This window comes from Numenius arquata, chromosome 9, assembly GCF_964106895.1.
Source record: "Numenius arquata chromosome 9, bNumArq3.hap1.1, whole genome shotgun sequence".
Lineage (NCBI taxonomy): Eukaryota > Metazoa > Chordata > Aves > Charadriiformes > Scolopacidae > Numenius > Numenius arquata.
In genome coordinates this window covers 35,836,937-35,853,473 of record NC_133584.1, presented here as the reverse complement: position 1 = coordinate 35,853,473, position 16,537 = coordinate 35,836,937, and the positions used below count along the sequence as shown (strand labels likewise).

The 16,537-nt window shown below is 35.7% G+C and overlaps 1 protein-coding gene across 2 annotated transcripts in view; it reads right to left on the bottom strand.

Moving 5' to 3' along the window:
- The window catches only part of COL21A1 (collagen type XXI alpha 1 chain), an 83,932-nt gene that overhangs the window by 10,698 nt on the left and 56,697 nt on the right, over positions 1-16,537 (bottom strand). For both annotated transcript variants that reach the window (XM_074153465.1, XM_074153466.1), the window contains 5 exons: positions 15,409-15,453; positions 14,999-15,052; positions 5,276-5,329; positions 3,895-3,948; positions 3,317-3,388 (listed from right to left, as the gene is read on the bottom strand). In XM_074153465.1, coding sequence (XP_074009566.1) covers positions 3,317-3,388; positions 3,895-3,948; positions 5,276-5,329; positions 14,999-15,052; positions 15,409-15,453 — 279 coding nt within the window. The remainder of the gene's footprint in view (positions 1-3,316; positions 3,389-3,894; positions 3,949-5,275; positions 5,330-14,998; positions 15,053-15,408; positions 15,454-16,537) is intronic.

Genomic DNA, 16,537 nt, shown 5'->3' with positions numbered 1-16,537 from the left:
CAGATGCCCGAACTGTACTTTTTTCCCTGAATAATCAAGAGTTTGTCATATTTATGGCTCATAACCCCAGTTAACCAGCAACATATATTCTGACTTGCGTAAGTCAGAATATTCATATAAAATGAATAATGGCTTTTGCAAAAGATTCTTCAGTTTAAAATTTAGAGAGGTTCCATAAATTTTAACAGAATCTCCCTTCTTAAAATCAGTATTACTGTCTTGTATGTACCTTACATGACCCTTAGATGTTAAAATTGAATATATGGTGATAACGAAGCTAATTAAACTATTGTTGTGACACTGACTCTACTCAAGACACTCTTTCATTGGGCTTCAGTACATTTTGAAAGACTTAAGCCAGGAAATCTTTGTCCTTATGTGCTCTTCTAAGTGTTACATTGTTTTGAAACTGGTCGGAAGACTAATTTTTTTATATCTTATCTTAGAAAATGGAACTCAGATTCCATTATCTCATTTAGCTGAAATAACCTCATCTAAATTTGTGCCATTCTGTAGCCTCCATTGACCAGGGAACTTGTTTCAGTTGTCTAAATGTAGGCATTTAAGATGCTTTAGGCAACCCAAGGCATCCCTGTACGTGTCTACTGACATCTGAAATACTTTAGCATACCTAAGACATCCATACATGGCTGGCAAATACAGCACTGGACATACAGTAAACCTGTGCCCTTCTGAAGTAGAAGCTGAAGTCTAGTGGAATATTTCTGCATGGGATTTTCATAAAACTTTAAATATAACACCACCTTTCTAACCTACTGCTACTTTACCCTTCAACTTTTCTTTCTGTGGTGAAGTACCTGAATCAACTCTATTTCTGTAATGCCTTTATATGAAGGGCTTCATCCTTCAAAAGCTAGTCCTCTGCCTTACTGGGAATACTACACAGACGCATTATCATTTTTTACTAACTGCTTATTTCTATCTGACACGTTATCTGAGATTCCTTTGCTTTTATGAGGTTTCCTGTTTATTCTGCAATGTCTAATTTGAATATGCAATGGAGGAATCTTTGCCCTGGTTGAGACTCCAGTATTTCCCAGGAAACATTGCTAGATTTCCAACACAAGTATCAGAGACATTACCTAAACACACTTAATTTATTTTTATACAATTTTTTTCTATATATTCAAATTTGAAGTTGTTATTAAATCAGTTCAAATATAATTTTAAGATTTAGTTAACTTACTGATTTAATTGTGTTGATTTAATTAATTTTGAAGTATTATTACATTTTTAAATTTAAAATTTACATTTAAGTATTAAGTATGGGCTGATAGCAAATATAGAAACATTTTTCGCCTTGACAACTTGTTGCTTGAATAAATATCTAGCTTGAATAGCTGCCGATAAAGCCTGTTATAGTAAACTATATTCTAAAGAAACAAGTCTATCCGTTACATGACATCAGATCATTTATACTGCTCCAAAGAAACAGTATAACATTAAAATAAGGTTTATACTTGTATATGTCAATAAAGAAACTCACTATAAAAAAATTCTTTGTCATGTTCTCATAAAAATACAATAAAATAATGAAAGTAATAGCAGAATAGCAGTATTCGTTATCTTCCAAAGCAGTGAAAGATTTCATTTCCAGGATGGCATATTATTGTTTTAGAAGTGTCCCAAATAAAGAAATCTTAATTAAAATGTAGACTAAAAATGTAATGGATACAAGTCAGAGCTTCAGTTACAATTAGAATTAATTGATTTACAGCAATGGAACTAATTTGACTAATTTCACCACTTTTGAACCATGACAGCGGACAGGTGTTCAACCCTGAAATTCTACTCAAATCATGTTATTGAAGACAACAGTGAATATTTTTTCCCCAGCTGTTTCAAATAAACACATAGTGTTTCTTTCACATAAATTTGCCTAATAGCCTATTTAAAGTATAAATCCTTGGTCTTTCTCTTTCTTGGTTGAGTTACATAGAAGAAAGTTGCTGAAAAAACATCACCTAGAAAATAGAACTCTGTTAAGTTCTTTGTAGTTACCCACAGGGCACAAAGAGTAATGATTTTCAATTACTTCTAATTTTCAGGTTCTTAAATTCTATTCTATAGACAAAGCACAGCTGATTTTTCCTCAAGAGACTCAGTTCACACTCCAATGAGTACTGTGATTTACAGTAAGATAAAAATAAGTCAGTATTTTAAAACAACAAATATTCCAGGGGCTTTCCAGCTTCCAGTCAAACAAAAACTTCTGCCTTACTGGCTGAGACAAAATAGAGAGATTTCAACCACACAGGAGACTTTCAGTAGAATGCTGCCATATTATAGAAGAATCTCTGGGAAAAATCTCTAGAAAAGCATTTAATGTAATTTCAATTACAGCTTTAAGTTATGCAAAAAGCTGTGTGCTTGAATTTCAAAACATACCAAAGAAGAATATTTCCTATAATCTCTTCAAGCCAGAACTCTTTAAAGGCATGTGACTGTCAGAAATCCCTACATATCTACACTTTAAAAATAAGGATGTCTATCCAGGTAAGTCAAACATCAATATGAAATTTTGCAGTGTGTTCACAAAACATGTCTTCAGCAATGAAGAATTTCAGCACAAGCACATCTATAGCAGTGTTTGATAGATATAAGGCTGCACCAGGAGATGATGAGATCACTGAAGCCATGACCTTTATGAGAACTCAGTATGCAAGAGGAATAAAATAGGTTTGTCTGAAAAGAAGAACATCCGTACAGTAGAAGTAGGATCCATCTAACCTAACTTCTGCTATCTAAAATTTCAACATTTAATTTAGCTAACTGTCTAGGCTTCAGCTACGGTCAAAGAAAGGAAGAGATGTGAATTAGTGACTCCCGAAGGAGCTCAGACTCTCTCAGCTAAATATGGAGAGAACCTGGACAGCTTGTTTGGATCAGGTAACTCTTAATGGCTAAGGCTAATTGAGTTAAATCTGTCACAGCTGCCTAGGGTTAATTGCCCTACAAAAAACTTTGTACAACAGACTTTATGGATGTGGCACTTGCTATAAGATTAAGTAAATATAGACTCATGGATGATACCATTATCTACTATAATTCATAATGGATATTTCATTAATACCTGTCATAGCATTTTATACTAACAGTTTCGCCATTTTGGTCATTCTCTCCTCCCTATGAAAAATTGTTGTTTTTCTAAAGAATGGGCCTTCCAAAATATACCAACTGTTCTTTAATAATAATGATGTATTTAGAAAAAGGATTTCCTTTAGTAATGATCACTTATAAGAAACGCACTTCCAATTAAAAATGTGGTTAATGTAAAACTGGAAAAAACACTTACCTTTATACCCTGGATACCAGGAATGCCTGGGTAGCCTGGTTCACCTGGAGCACCTGGCACTCCTAGTTCTCCCTGAGTAATACAATAGCTTTGTGTTAGTCAAGCGTAGTGTGTAAAAATAGATATTGCATGTTTTCTCAAGGTCACATGATATGCTTTACCTGTGATATTTTGCAATTTTATAACTGAGGATGATTGAAATAACTGGAGAATTCACGAATGGATGTTGAATACAGAGAAGCCACAAAAGGGACTCCTAGTTCTTAACCTCAGTTTTCCACTATCTATCTTTTTTAAGTGCCTTTTAATAGAGTTGATGTTGATTTTTCAAAATTACACAAATAAAACTATCTGAAGTAATGGCAATATTTGCAGGTTTGAACTTAATGAACAGCTGACCTACATTGCCTAAAAACTAGTATAAAACTAGTAAGAATACGCCATCAAATGGATTCTGATGCAATTTTATGTTAACTACTATTTTATTTTGAAATCATGGAAAATCATGGAAGATCAGTAAATCATGGAAAGTAAATCAAACCCTTCTTTAACTAGAATACTTCCAGAATCATATTTACCTTCGTTCCTGATGATCCTGGTTTCCCCTGTATTCCAGGTTCACCTTTATCACCCTATATAACAACATAAGAGTGTGGCTGATACATCAGAACGTTTTGTCACGTGTGGGATGACTAGCAAACATAAACAGACACTGCTGGGAAATTGGTTCTTAAAAATAGGCACAGGTAGTGACTGAAAGGCTGAAGTTCTGCTCCCTTATGGGAAACCTGAAGTTTCAACTTTCCCTCAGGAAAGACGAGATACTGATGACAAAATGTGATCTTCCAGCCTCTGCTCACCTGTCCCTTCCCCACCTGCCTGATTTCCCTTGCCCAGTCATACCACGTTTGTGTGTACTGACTTCACATTTCCACCACCTTATTTTATAAAACTCTGAGAATCCTCGGACCTGTCTGAGCCAAAATATTTACTTATGTTTTCACTTATGTTTTGGGTTTTACTGTAGTCTATGAATTAGGTGTATATTCGGCATGAGGATTTTCATTAAAATCTAAGAATTATTGATTACTTCATGATGTTCTTTTGTAAGAATAAGCTTATTAAGAATGATTTTGTAAGAATCAGTTTATATTCTGAATGAGATAAATATATAAAACAAAAGCATTTTTCACCAATTAAAATAAAGCTAATTAGTCATTTCAAAGGTGTTCAATCTACTTGACCATAGAAAACATTAACCACTTTAAAAAATGCTACCTTCAATATACAATTTTAAATAAATACATATGTACTTTTGGATATAAAATAATGTATGGGTGGAAATGGATCTAAATATAAACATGAAGTTTGGAAAATGGATTCTATGCTCCTAAATATTCTGTAGGACATACAATTCAGTGCTTACTGGCCAAAATTCATCTTGGATTAAATTAAAAGGTTACACTAACAGATCTGAATTTATAGTATCTGTTTTAGTTTCCGAGAGCATGGGTCAAATTAATTCTTGCTGTAGCTGCAGTGCAATCAATAAAGTTACATCTGAAATAAATTTGGCTCCTTGGGTGGAAAAAGCAGCATGTAATGTTATTTAACACAACTAAAATATAAATAAATGTAACATGGGCAGAGAGTTCTCATATATACTGAGAATTATCTGGCTCCCAGCATTGCAGAACATTTTCCAGGACTGTGAAGCTGAAACAAAGTCTCATGACCATGTCTGCAATTGTTCCAAACCTCATGGGATGACAGGCACCATTTACTGAGCTATATTAAGCTCTCTCGAGACTGAACTATCATACAAGGTAACATTGCAAAAATCATACAGCTAACTCACTAATATTCAACATATCAAAAGATTAGTTGCAAAATCCTGATATTTTCTCATCTATAAAGCAGTAATTTGTCAGTCACAGGCAAATCAACACAAACACTTACCTTAGGCCCAGGAGCTCCAGGTAGACCAAATGAGCCTTCTGGTCCCATCAAGCCCTATTTATTTGTGAAAAAGGCAGAGACATTTCTGTAATAAGCTAATGGATTCAGTACAGTGTATTAGTATTATCAGTATTATATTTCTATAGTGAAACAAACAGGATGGAAATATAATATCTTTCATCATATTACTATGCAGGTTGTAGCTCTGATTACAGCAGAGTGGATTATTTACACCTTCTATGGCCTAAGAAAGGGCTACTGCTCAATGGAAAAAAAACATGCAGGAAAAAAGCGCTGTCATGAAACACTCCTGAGAGAAAAAACTCTGCAACTCAAAACCCCGCCTGCATGATCTCATCTTTAACATATTTTTAATATGTCCTTAGCCATAATTGAAAGTGACACGAGAGTTTCTTAGTTTCCATTCAGTGTTCCCAAAACCAGCAAGAGTATATGTGGCATTTTTTAACTCTTTCTTTCTGATTGTGTCCCCCAACGGTTGCCATGCCAAATGGTTGCGTTTCCTTTTGCAAACTTCGTGGAGATTTATCGGGAGCAGCCAACTTTGGGGCCAGACCTTTGCATCTTCTGCAGGATCTTCAGGACTGAACTGTTCATTCAAGAACTCAGTGACTTTTGCCATTTCAGGCCATGACACCTCAACACATGTACAAAGCCAGAGAATTGCCAAAACAGTCCCTTGGACTCCTCTCACGGAAACGTGTTGATAAAGGCATGTTTAGCTGTCTTTGTTCCATACATAAAATAAGAGCTAAAGGGTGTTAAATCATCAAATGGCTGTCTTAATTTCTGTTTGAAGCTACTCTCAAGTATACATTAGAAAAGAAATCTTTTTTTAAAATCATAATTTCCTGGCAGGAATTCCTATTTATAGTATTTTGCACATCTGGTGTTAATATATGTCTCTCTCATCACTTCATCTCACTTCCCTTTGACTCTAGAACTGCATGCGTCAATAAAAACAATACATTGTTATTGTTTTATTTGGGCTTGCATATATACTCTGAAATATGATCTGCTGTAAGACTGTACTTAAGACATAGCATAAAAGCATAATAACACAGAAAGTCAAACAATTAAATAAGGCCTGAAAATCAAACTTGTCAGAGATTTTTATCAATTATTCTAATTTATAGTATTTTCAAAAACTGTTATTATTGTTATTTAATCTTTGCTTTCATATAGATAAAACCAACCACCTTCCATTTAGTATTAATGGTTAGGAATTATTCAGTTCCATGACATTATCTCAGACCTCCTTCAAAAGTTACATGTGATCAAAAATAAATATATGTCTACAGTTATTTGTTACACAGATTGTAACTCATCATTTTGCCAAAAATATAATCTTTCTTCACTAAAAGGATGGTTTTGTTTTTGCAAAAATTAAAAAATTGCAAAAAATCAGAGTATTTGGAATAAGAAGTCATTCTTTGTAGCCAGGGTTTTCAGCATTTAATAAATTTTTTAGTATTTCACCTGTGCTTTACTGTTAACAGAGGCAGCACGGATTAACTCAGGTTTCTTTCCTGCTGTGTTGTAAGAAAGTACTGGTCACCAAAACCTTCCATTAGTAAACATAGCAACTTGTTCTGTAGGCCACAGACACAGGTCTGTGAATACAAATAAATGGTATCAATCACAAGACTAAAACTTGAGTAACTTTGCTGCCAATTTTCCTCAGTCTCAGACTTTTCCCGTTCAGTCAATTGCACATGAAAATTATTCTATTAAACTTCAATTTCTCTAAAATAACTAATAGTATCAGACATCAAATAATTTCCAACACTTTCCTGAACTTTGAAGATTAGATCTGCTTGTTCTTACTTGTATAGAAAATCAGTCATCTTATCAAAGATGATGTAGTTAAACTAGTATAATCTATTATTTGGTAAATAAAGGTTTACTATACCCTGTGCCATTTCTTTCATAATTTTGGAACAGAAATCAACAATTCCTCTCCGGCTGGAGTGAAGATTCTGAGGTCTGCTTCCACTCAAAGTAAGAGACAGTGTATTCCCATTAACCATTTGCTTATGGTGAATGTTCAGCACCAGCTTTGTTACAGCAAGTGTAAGAAAATATTAATTTGGCTTTGGAACCCCACTTCGATTATATTAACTGTCTTAACTCACTTGTACATCAGGCCTGCTTCTTCACTTTTTCTTTACGTAAAATTAAGGTTTTTACGTAAAAATAAGGTTTATTAATTTTCATTTCACTGTAAGGCTTAATACAATCTGGCTGTTTTAAATCAAATTTCATGTTATCCATTGACCTCCTCACTTCTGAAATACAGCTCTCTTCATTGTGTGATCTTTTTGCATTCCTTGAAAGCTACCATCCTTTTCCAAAAACCGTTGTGAGGTTATTATTTTCTTCCCAGATTCCTGTTCTGTGCTCGTTACTAGCATTTTAATCAGTAGAGAACAGAAAGTGCAAGTTTGGGGAGGGATAGTGGGAAGGGATGAGAAATGTGACTGGGGGATTTCTGGCTCCTTTCAAACCGTCAGCTCAGTGTAGCCCTGTGTTTCAAGTCATGTAACACGCTGAGAGCCTACCCTCTACCAACTCCAGGCTAGATCACTTCTAGTTTATGCCCACACCAGTCCTTGGATTACAGAAGTGGTAAATGTTCATCACAGATGTCCCTCATTTATCTCATATCATACCAAGTGGAAATACTATGTGTACAGAATAGCTTCCTTTTTATTAAATCGGATATGCGTATATATCCACATTGACATGCAAACATAATACCAGCGAAAGCAAATCGGAAAATAAGTTTAGTATAACTAAAGGTCAGGCATACATCTGCAAGAAAGGGAGAAATAAAACCCAGTTGTCCTGGCTTGCTTTCTTGCGTTTTTGTTACTAGGCCATATTTAACATATACCATTTAAAAAATTACAGGAAGACAACTACATGAAATCAGTACGCTGCAAGAAGAAAACTTTCAGATGCAACATAGGAAAAGCTTGAGAACATAATCTGAAAACTATGGCATGTAAAATTAAAAGAGAAGAGCATGTCCTCAATAAAAATAAAGAACAATTCAAGGACATAAAATACAGTATTACCCCTCCCCCCCCCATTTTCCAGAGCTGACACTATTTATGTGGCAGATAAATTAATAAATTACTGACATTGGCAATTTAATAGGGATAGTTATTACTGAAGAAGAGCTTGTTACCAAAGAACTTTCCCAAGGTATTAATAGACCATTCACAAGCTTTCCATCTGTTTCTTCTGGAACAAGCATATTCAGCATGACTAATACAAGGAAAATCCCACTATCTTTTCTGGTTGAAATTCCCTAATGCCATGTAATGTATTGAAATATTCCATGCATCAATTTCCTACTTATTTTATCAGGTGACAAAAGATATATTAAATGAGTTGACAGGAAGCATGAATAAACTATTTTCAAGTGTATTAAGAACCAGATGTTATTTATCTAAATGAAATTAGAAGAAAACATGGTAGGTGAGTTACGTGAATAAATACGTACACTTTGGAATCCCACAAGGCTTTATTATAGCTAATGATGATACAGCCTTCCTTCCGGCATTTTGTTCAACTTTGCTTGGAAAGAAATGGAGAAAAAATTTCCAGGAGTAGGCAATAAAAGTGATTAAAGACACAGGTGAGAGACCAAATGCACAGGTGTTAATGAGGAGTAGGGACATTTGAACTTCCAGTTCAGGCAATGTTTCATCCAAATTTGATCCAAGCAACTGCAATAACTGGTTGTCAAGGAAATTTACCCTTTCCAGAGATAATCTTTACGTGACTGAAAAAGTCCTTTGAGTTATGAAAAGAAAATTAACCACTGTTAATTTCTCACTTTATACAAAAGGGCTTCTGACAGCTGTAATGTAGTGATCATGCCTGCAGTAGAGTCAGAAAAGGAAAAGCTGCTGGATGGATGCAGCTGTATATTGTGCAGGAAATTCTGAATGTATTGAGTGACAGAGTAGCCCAGAATTTGTAAAACCCAAAACTGATTTCAATCTTTCTCTCCAACCAGGACTGCATTGGTTCTGATAGGTGAGATATTTTATTAAGGAATTGGAAGAATGGAAGAAGAAATGAGCTGTTCAATACATTTACAGACATTTATATGCTTATATATAATCTTAGTTATCTGGAAACCAGAGTCAACAAGTGTTTTTAAACCTAGCATTATTCAGAGAGCAAGTTCAGTGCTCTCTGCTTTGTCTGTGGTTATCTACAGAGATATAGGAGAAAGAACAAACCATACCCTTAGCTCTTTGGAATTTTCTTTGATGAAAAAAAATGAAACAAAGTGAAAAATTAAGAAAAGAAATAGGAAAGAACATGAGATCTGTGGACTGTACAACTTTGAAAAGTCTATTTACAGTTTAAGAACCTCCTCAGCTTCTTCAAGACATAATCCACATATCCATTTGGATTCCACATGACTAAGCAGTACTCAGCACAATCCCAGCACACTAAAGATTTAAGAGTCCTTTGTCGAATCGATGATGTCAGCATCATTCTGACAAATGCACAATCAAAACCAAAAAAACACCTCAAACATGGTGAGGTTTACTTGTGATGGGATAGACATACATTACTGGACAGACACAGAGCAAGCCTTGACATACAGGACTGTCTGTGACCATTCCTCCCTTTGGAGGTCTGAACAACCTGACTGATTACAAATGAAATCTAGCACCTGTTTTAAACGCAACTCAGATGCAAGACCAAATAGAAACTTGGGAGGGGTCTGCAAATATATTCTCTCTGAAAAGTAAAGTTAGACTACTATAGACTACTACTCAGACTTAAGCATCTGAAGTTCACCCACCTTCTGATTGGAGAGAAAAGGTGATCTTCACAGAAAAATAGAGAATAAATGGCCAGTGAAAAACATAAAGTCTTCCCACAATTGACGTAACATTCTATTAAATTAAAGGCCTTCTCACCAAATAGTCAAGCAAATAGTCCCATATAAAATTACAAAACCCCAATAAATTTCAGGCAGAAAAAAACCCAGACATGCTTTCAGGGAGAGGGCAGTGGGTGTTAGAGATACCGAAAGGACTTTAACTGAGCCGATGCATGTAATCAAAACTTCAACACTAAGATATAATAAAAAATAGCAAGGATAGAGAGGACTCAGATTTAGATAATCCTTAGGCCAAGTACATGGTCTGTTTAGCCAGGCAGGCATATATTGCTCTTATTAGCAGGAGTAATTGGAGAAGAGGCTCTTTCTAGAAATAAAGAAGCATCCAGCATCCAAATGTATTGTAACTGGAGCATACAATCTTCTGTAAATCCTTTATTGCCAACTCTGCTGGGTATGAGAAGAGCATGGGACTCCTTATCACCTAGCTCAGAAAATCCACAAACCAAAACCATCTTAGCTGGCTAGATGTAGGCAAAATCTGGTTAACTGCATCTGAATTCATCTTTTAGTGATCCTTAGACAGCAACGGAAAAGTAATAAAGCATTATCTCTCTCCATGACTTCAACTCCAAAAGCGTAGAACTCTAAAGAAAAGCAGACTGTATTTCCAGTTGAAAGCAAAAGAGACAAAATTTTGGAAAACTCCATTCATGAAAATGACATCGAGAACAGATTTCCCACTCCGGATTCAATACTCTACAGGGAATAAGAGTGTCTGACATGATGTTCAAGACTCGTATGTGACTGAGATATCTGACAAATCAATTGCAGTATCTTCCCAGAAAAGAAAAACCCTTCTATTACTTTGCCTGGGGATGGAAATAATCATGTTTTCAGTCACTATTTGCTTATAGTGAGCCCTTAACCTGGGCTCCCCATAAACAAACTCTTCCTAAAGCTCTGAATTCCAGTACATGAATGTGTATTCTCTTTTTCTCTGGAGGAAAGACGACTCCTGGTTTTGGGTACCCTTTCTGTCTTAGGAGGGAAACATGCACCAGTAACAATCTGGGCAGAGAAGTGCCATATCCTGAGGAGCATTCCAGCGCTAGGATATAAATGACCCTTACGCTACTAGTTACCTTCATGCTCCAAGGGTCAATTTGGCATGCAGCAACACATAGTTGTGCAAGACTTCATGGACCAAGATGGTCAGACATATGTGTTGCTGACTTCTACCCAAACAAGGATTCTCTTTAGAATGGGGAATGATGCAGTGGGATGTAAGCCCCAAATAGTTTTGTATCAGGTCTGCCCTTATGTACTCCAGAAGATGGTAAGCTTAACTAGGATTTTAGAGAGATGCAGCAAAAAAAAGACAGAGGAACAAAAGGTCCACCCTGAGATCCTTGGAATCCTCTTTCTTGGAGGTTCCTGTCACCCACCAAAATGAGGCACAAGATACCACAACAACCTGGTGTCATGGTTTCGGCCGAATTTACCAAAACCAGACCGACAGATGGCCCTTCCCTCCCCTTCCCCCCACCAAGAGAGGAGAGAGGAAGAGAAAGAGATAAGGAGATTCAGAAGTTTAGAATGAACTAAACTACTTTAATGAAGAATTAATATTAAAATAAAACAAAACAAAGAAAAAGAAAAATAATGAAATAGATACAATATATACAAAACCGTATCAAGCTCCCAGGATGACAGTCACATCACCGGCAGGCACTGGGGAACCCAGACTGAACTCAGTGATGAATGGGAACTGGATTCCAGCTCTGGAGTCAGGAACACACGGATTGGGATCAAAGACAGATGAACAGACAGAGTCCTCTCTGGACGTCGGCCATCGCAGGAAGCGGGCTGACCCTTTGATCCCTCAGCTTTTATACTGAGCATGGGGCAGATGGGATGGAATACCCTAGTTGGTCAGGTTTGGGTCACCTGTCCTGTCCGCTCCTCCCCACCGATGTGACCCCTCTACGTTTTTCCGTTTCCAACCCTCTAAGGGGGCAAATAACGAAATTGGCTGACCTTGGCTGTTATAGCAATAAGTATAAGCAAGGGCCTCCCTGCATACCATTCCTTGGCATGGAGCACAAACATTGGTCTTATCATTCTGAGAACGAGCAGTTTTCTCCACAATATGCTGTTAATTTCAGAGAGTTAGAAGAGGCCTAGCTAGGATGTAAAGTTACAGAACAGAAAATTGGTTCGGTTTTACTTCAAACCGGGACACCTGGGTAAACATCACTGGAGTCACTGAAAGCAGAAAAGAAAGGTCCCTGGAAAGATTATTCCTGCCCTGCAATGAAAGGTAGATACCAACAGTAAGATGGTCTTAGCAGTGTGACAGAAGGCTAATGACTGAGGAATGAACATAAAGCCCCTTTTAGAGAGCCACTGAATCTCCTGTATTTCACCTTGCAGATATAAGTATGTATTTCTGTAAGTTCAGAATGAGCCATCTCCCTTTATTCTACTTCTAACACTACAAAATGGCATCTGAAACCCGTTTGTCTTTTGGAATGGATGAAATCTAGCCTGATGGCTGGATATCAAGAGGAAGTTCACTACCGATGAAGCATTTTCATAGGTAAAGCCCTTGAAAAGACATGGGGTAGATAAATTGAGAGAAAGAGAAGTTATGAAACTGAACAATACAATCTGCTAATGTTCTCTCACCTGTTGCCAAAATATCAAGTGGCTTAATGTAACAACAAGGGCAGCAGAGAGAACAGTTCACAGCTTTCACCCACAATTTTCACACTCCCAATATGCCACCAGGCTAAAAACTTACATTTGCCATAGCCTTGTCTTTTGCTGCTGATAAAAGGGATACTGTGACTTCTAACCACAGCTTCTCTATTTAGGAATAAAATGGTAAGTGCCATTCGTACCTACAGTGCAGGCATCACTATCTAAGCTTCTCAGTCTCTTCTTCCATTTCATGAATGCCATCTGCTTATTTCTAATGAGTTTTCCGAAGCTCTATCCAGAGCATTTGCTTCTTGCTGCTATTCAAATCCCTCAGTGTTGTCCAGATAATTTCATTTACCACTTCCTTTTACCCATTTCAGACAGAATTAGTTAGCAAGAGAATTATTGCTCTCAGATTAATTTTTGTAAAAAGCGTCTATATGTTAGTCTCTTTATCAAAGCAATGCTATCAAAGCATTTATAAGAATCTGATACATCGTCTCAGTTTAGATATTAGAAAACTGATCACTACTGTTATGAAAATCAGTATCACGGAGTTGGACTCAGTGATTATTTATCTGCAAATGCATTGTTCAAGCTAAAGAATTTAAGCAATATCTTACAGTTTTCATATTTACAGTAATCACATTTGTCCCCGTAATAACACTATAGAAATGCTGAAATTTCCCAATTAAATATTTTCATAAAGAAATAAATAACTGCTTTCTTGGCTTCCTGAGAAACTGAAGTTTCTTCTATTTGGACTGGCTATGGACAAGCCCGATACATGCACAACATATAGTGAATAGGTAACAAGGCAAGAAAAAAGCAAGTGATTTTCTTCCCATTGTTGTCACACATTAAAACATTTGCATATGCCATTCAGCTACAAATCAAGAAGTGTTAGCTAATTTTTCCCTGACAAGTGTTACTAATTCTGTAGCCTTAATACAACAGCATAAAATCTCTTATACTACCATGTGGCTATATACACCAAGAATAAACAACAAATTTCTTAGAAGGTTTAAACTTTTTAGTCATTTAGTGTTCCGTTGTCCATAGAGATAATAGCATCAGTCTTAATTCTGTTCTTAATTCTCTAGAGTATTTACTTCATTCTGGCAGTAATAGTCTATATTGATCTGCTTAAGGTCAAAAATAGGTTCTTTAAGTAATTAAAAAGTCACAGCAAACATCTTATTTATGATGCTAAGTCATGTATCTCTCAGGAATGTCAGAAGCATTTTAGTTAGCAAAGAAGAGAAAATATATCAGCAAAGATGAGAAAATATCTCAAGCACAAAACAAAAACTGCAAAAAAACATGTTCACAGTGAGGATGATTAATAATGGAACCATGTAAATACTGTTGAACTTTTCAATAGAAAAGATAATTATTTTTAAGGCCGCATATGTTCAACCAATGATGAAATTCCTACTAATTAATGAAAGATCTCTAAGTAGTTTTAAGCAGCTGTCCCTTTTGCCTTTAAAATTTCTATTTTTTAAAGTCTAGAAATACTTGCACCAACTTGCAGACCAGTAAGTTACTCCTGTGATTTCTGAAGGATTATAAAGCACACAGAAATCACTTTACTAAGACAGTAACAAAGGCATGGTAAGCTAGACTGTCCAAAAAGAATTAATTATTTTCAGTTTCCTACATTACAAAATAAAAATCTCTCTTAAAGCATTTTGGTTATTCAGTGATCTCAGCTCTTCTCAGAGTCTCCGTCAAAGGAGCGCTACCACAAAAGCATCCTGAAATTAATCTTCAGAAGTCCACTGCACTCTACGACTATATTTAAGTCGGTCTTAACTTTCAAAATAAATTTATTTGAGTACTTTCAAAGTTAATTCAAAGTTAATTATTTCAGAAGGTAAATTTAATTTAAATGTGTTTCCTGGATTTGTTTATCAAAAGTACAGTCAGGAAATCAATTTTAAAAGAAAAGTTGGGATATAATATTTTGGGGGAAATTCAGAGATTAGACTTAGTCTGATCATATTTGCCAACCTGAAAACTGCTACTGTATCTGTCATTGCTTGTTTGCTTATTACAAGTAGAGAATGACAGCATCAGAATTATTTGTTCATAATAACACCATTTCACAAACTTACAGTATCCCCTGGTGACCCTTTTGCTCCCGGTTGACCTGGTGGTCCAATTTCACCCTATATTTTTTACATAAAGAGAAAAATTATGTGATTAATGTATGTATAGTTAAATTTGTTAAATATTCTTTGATTATGAGATTTATTAAGTTAGGATTATTTCTCAAAGTATTATGAAATTAACTTTGTTACTTTTAAATTATTCATTCCTTCTGGAATAGTTGAAATAAAACTTAATGAGACACTTTCAAATATGCCACAAAGAATTTGGAGCATGTATCCATTCACTTGCAGCATGATTTGATGTCCTAAACCTCCACTATGAAAACTCTCCTCAGAGCACAGACTAAACCCTTATTTTGGAATGGATATACATAGGCACAGGTTTTAACAGTGTTTTGAACTGTTAATAATACCTTTTGTCCTTTTGCTCCTTGATTTCCAGGGATTCCAGGAATTCCCTGATGGGAAAAAAGAAAAACATTTAAATATATAGAATAGTTTCTCCAGAAAATAATATTTAACCCCTCCTTCATGTCCTCATAAATATAACATTTGCCACATGATTAGAGTTCAAAATACGGGCAGGAAATAGAAAATTAAAAAAACACATGAAGAGAAAAGAGCTTCAGCTGGAAACGTGAGAAATATTTCATCTGGGGATATAGTGCAAAACTAACATTCAGTCACTTCCCAGTGCTTTCATGCCAGGAGTCCACGTCTGCCACTCAGCAAGCTCAAATGCTCCCCGTTGCCCACCAAGGGCTGAAATGCTTTTCTCAAAACCCTGAGTGGCACAGGGAAAGAAACCATGTTTCATTATCCATAAGATTTCCCACGTAAGAGAGAGCAAATGTCCTCATCAACAGGACCACGAGTATAACAAGTCCTATTTTCCCACCTAAAATACAGTGATTACACAAGAGAGAGCTATAATGATAGTTGATGTATGCTAGCTTCTACCTCCATAAATACTTGAAGATCTCTGTCATCTCCTCAGCTTCATTGCTCATTTCAGCTCTACAGTATACCTCACAGTTTTCTTACAATGATCATTTAATTGAACATAATTCAGTTTTAAAACAAAACTCCATATATATTTAAAACTGTAGTCTCCATTCAGTTAATCTATTTTTTGTCTCAAGTAAAACTGTTGAAATTTATTGGACAGACACTGTTCTTACTTGTATCATCATTAATCTGCAGTAAGAATTTGGCTTACAGACTTTACATTTTAATCTAATATTGAAATTAATAAACTGCAGTGAAAACAAGAGGTCTGTTCTAGACACCACCAAAACAAATGTATTCTGTGGGAAAAAAAATTTAACATGAATGTCACAACCAGGAATAACCTGATAGTTTCCATATGGATTACATCTGTGCAACACTGGCTTGGAAAAGACAGTTCCATTGTTTTGCAGTTTACACCCAGCTTCTAGTTAATAATGACCCCATCAAGCAGAAACAGTTCATTGGTCAATGGCACATGAGTTAACAATGACATCCTGAGTATTTTACAGGTCATCAAAATTCCAACTTACC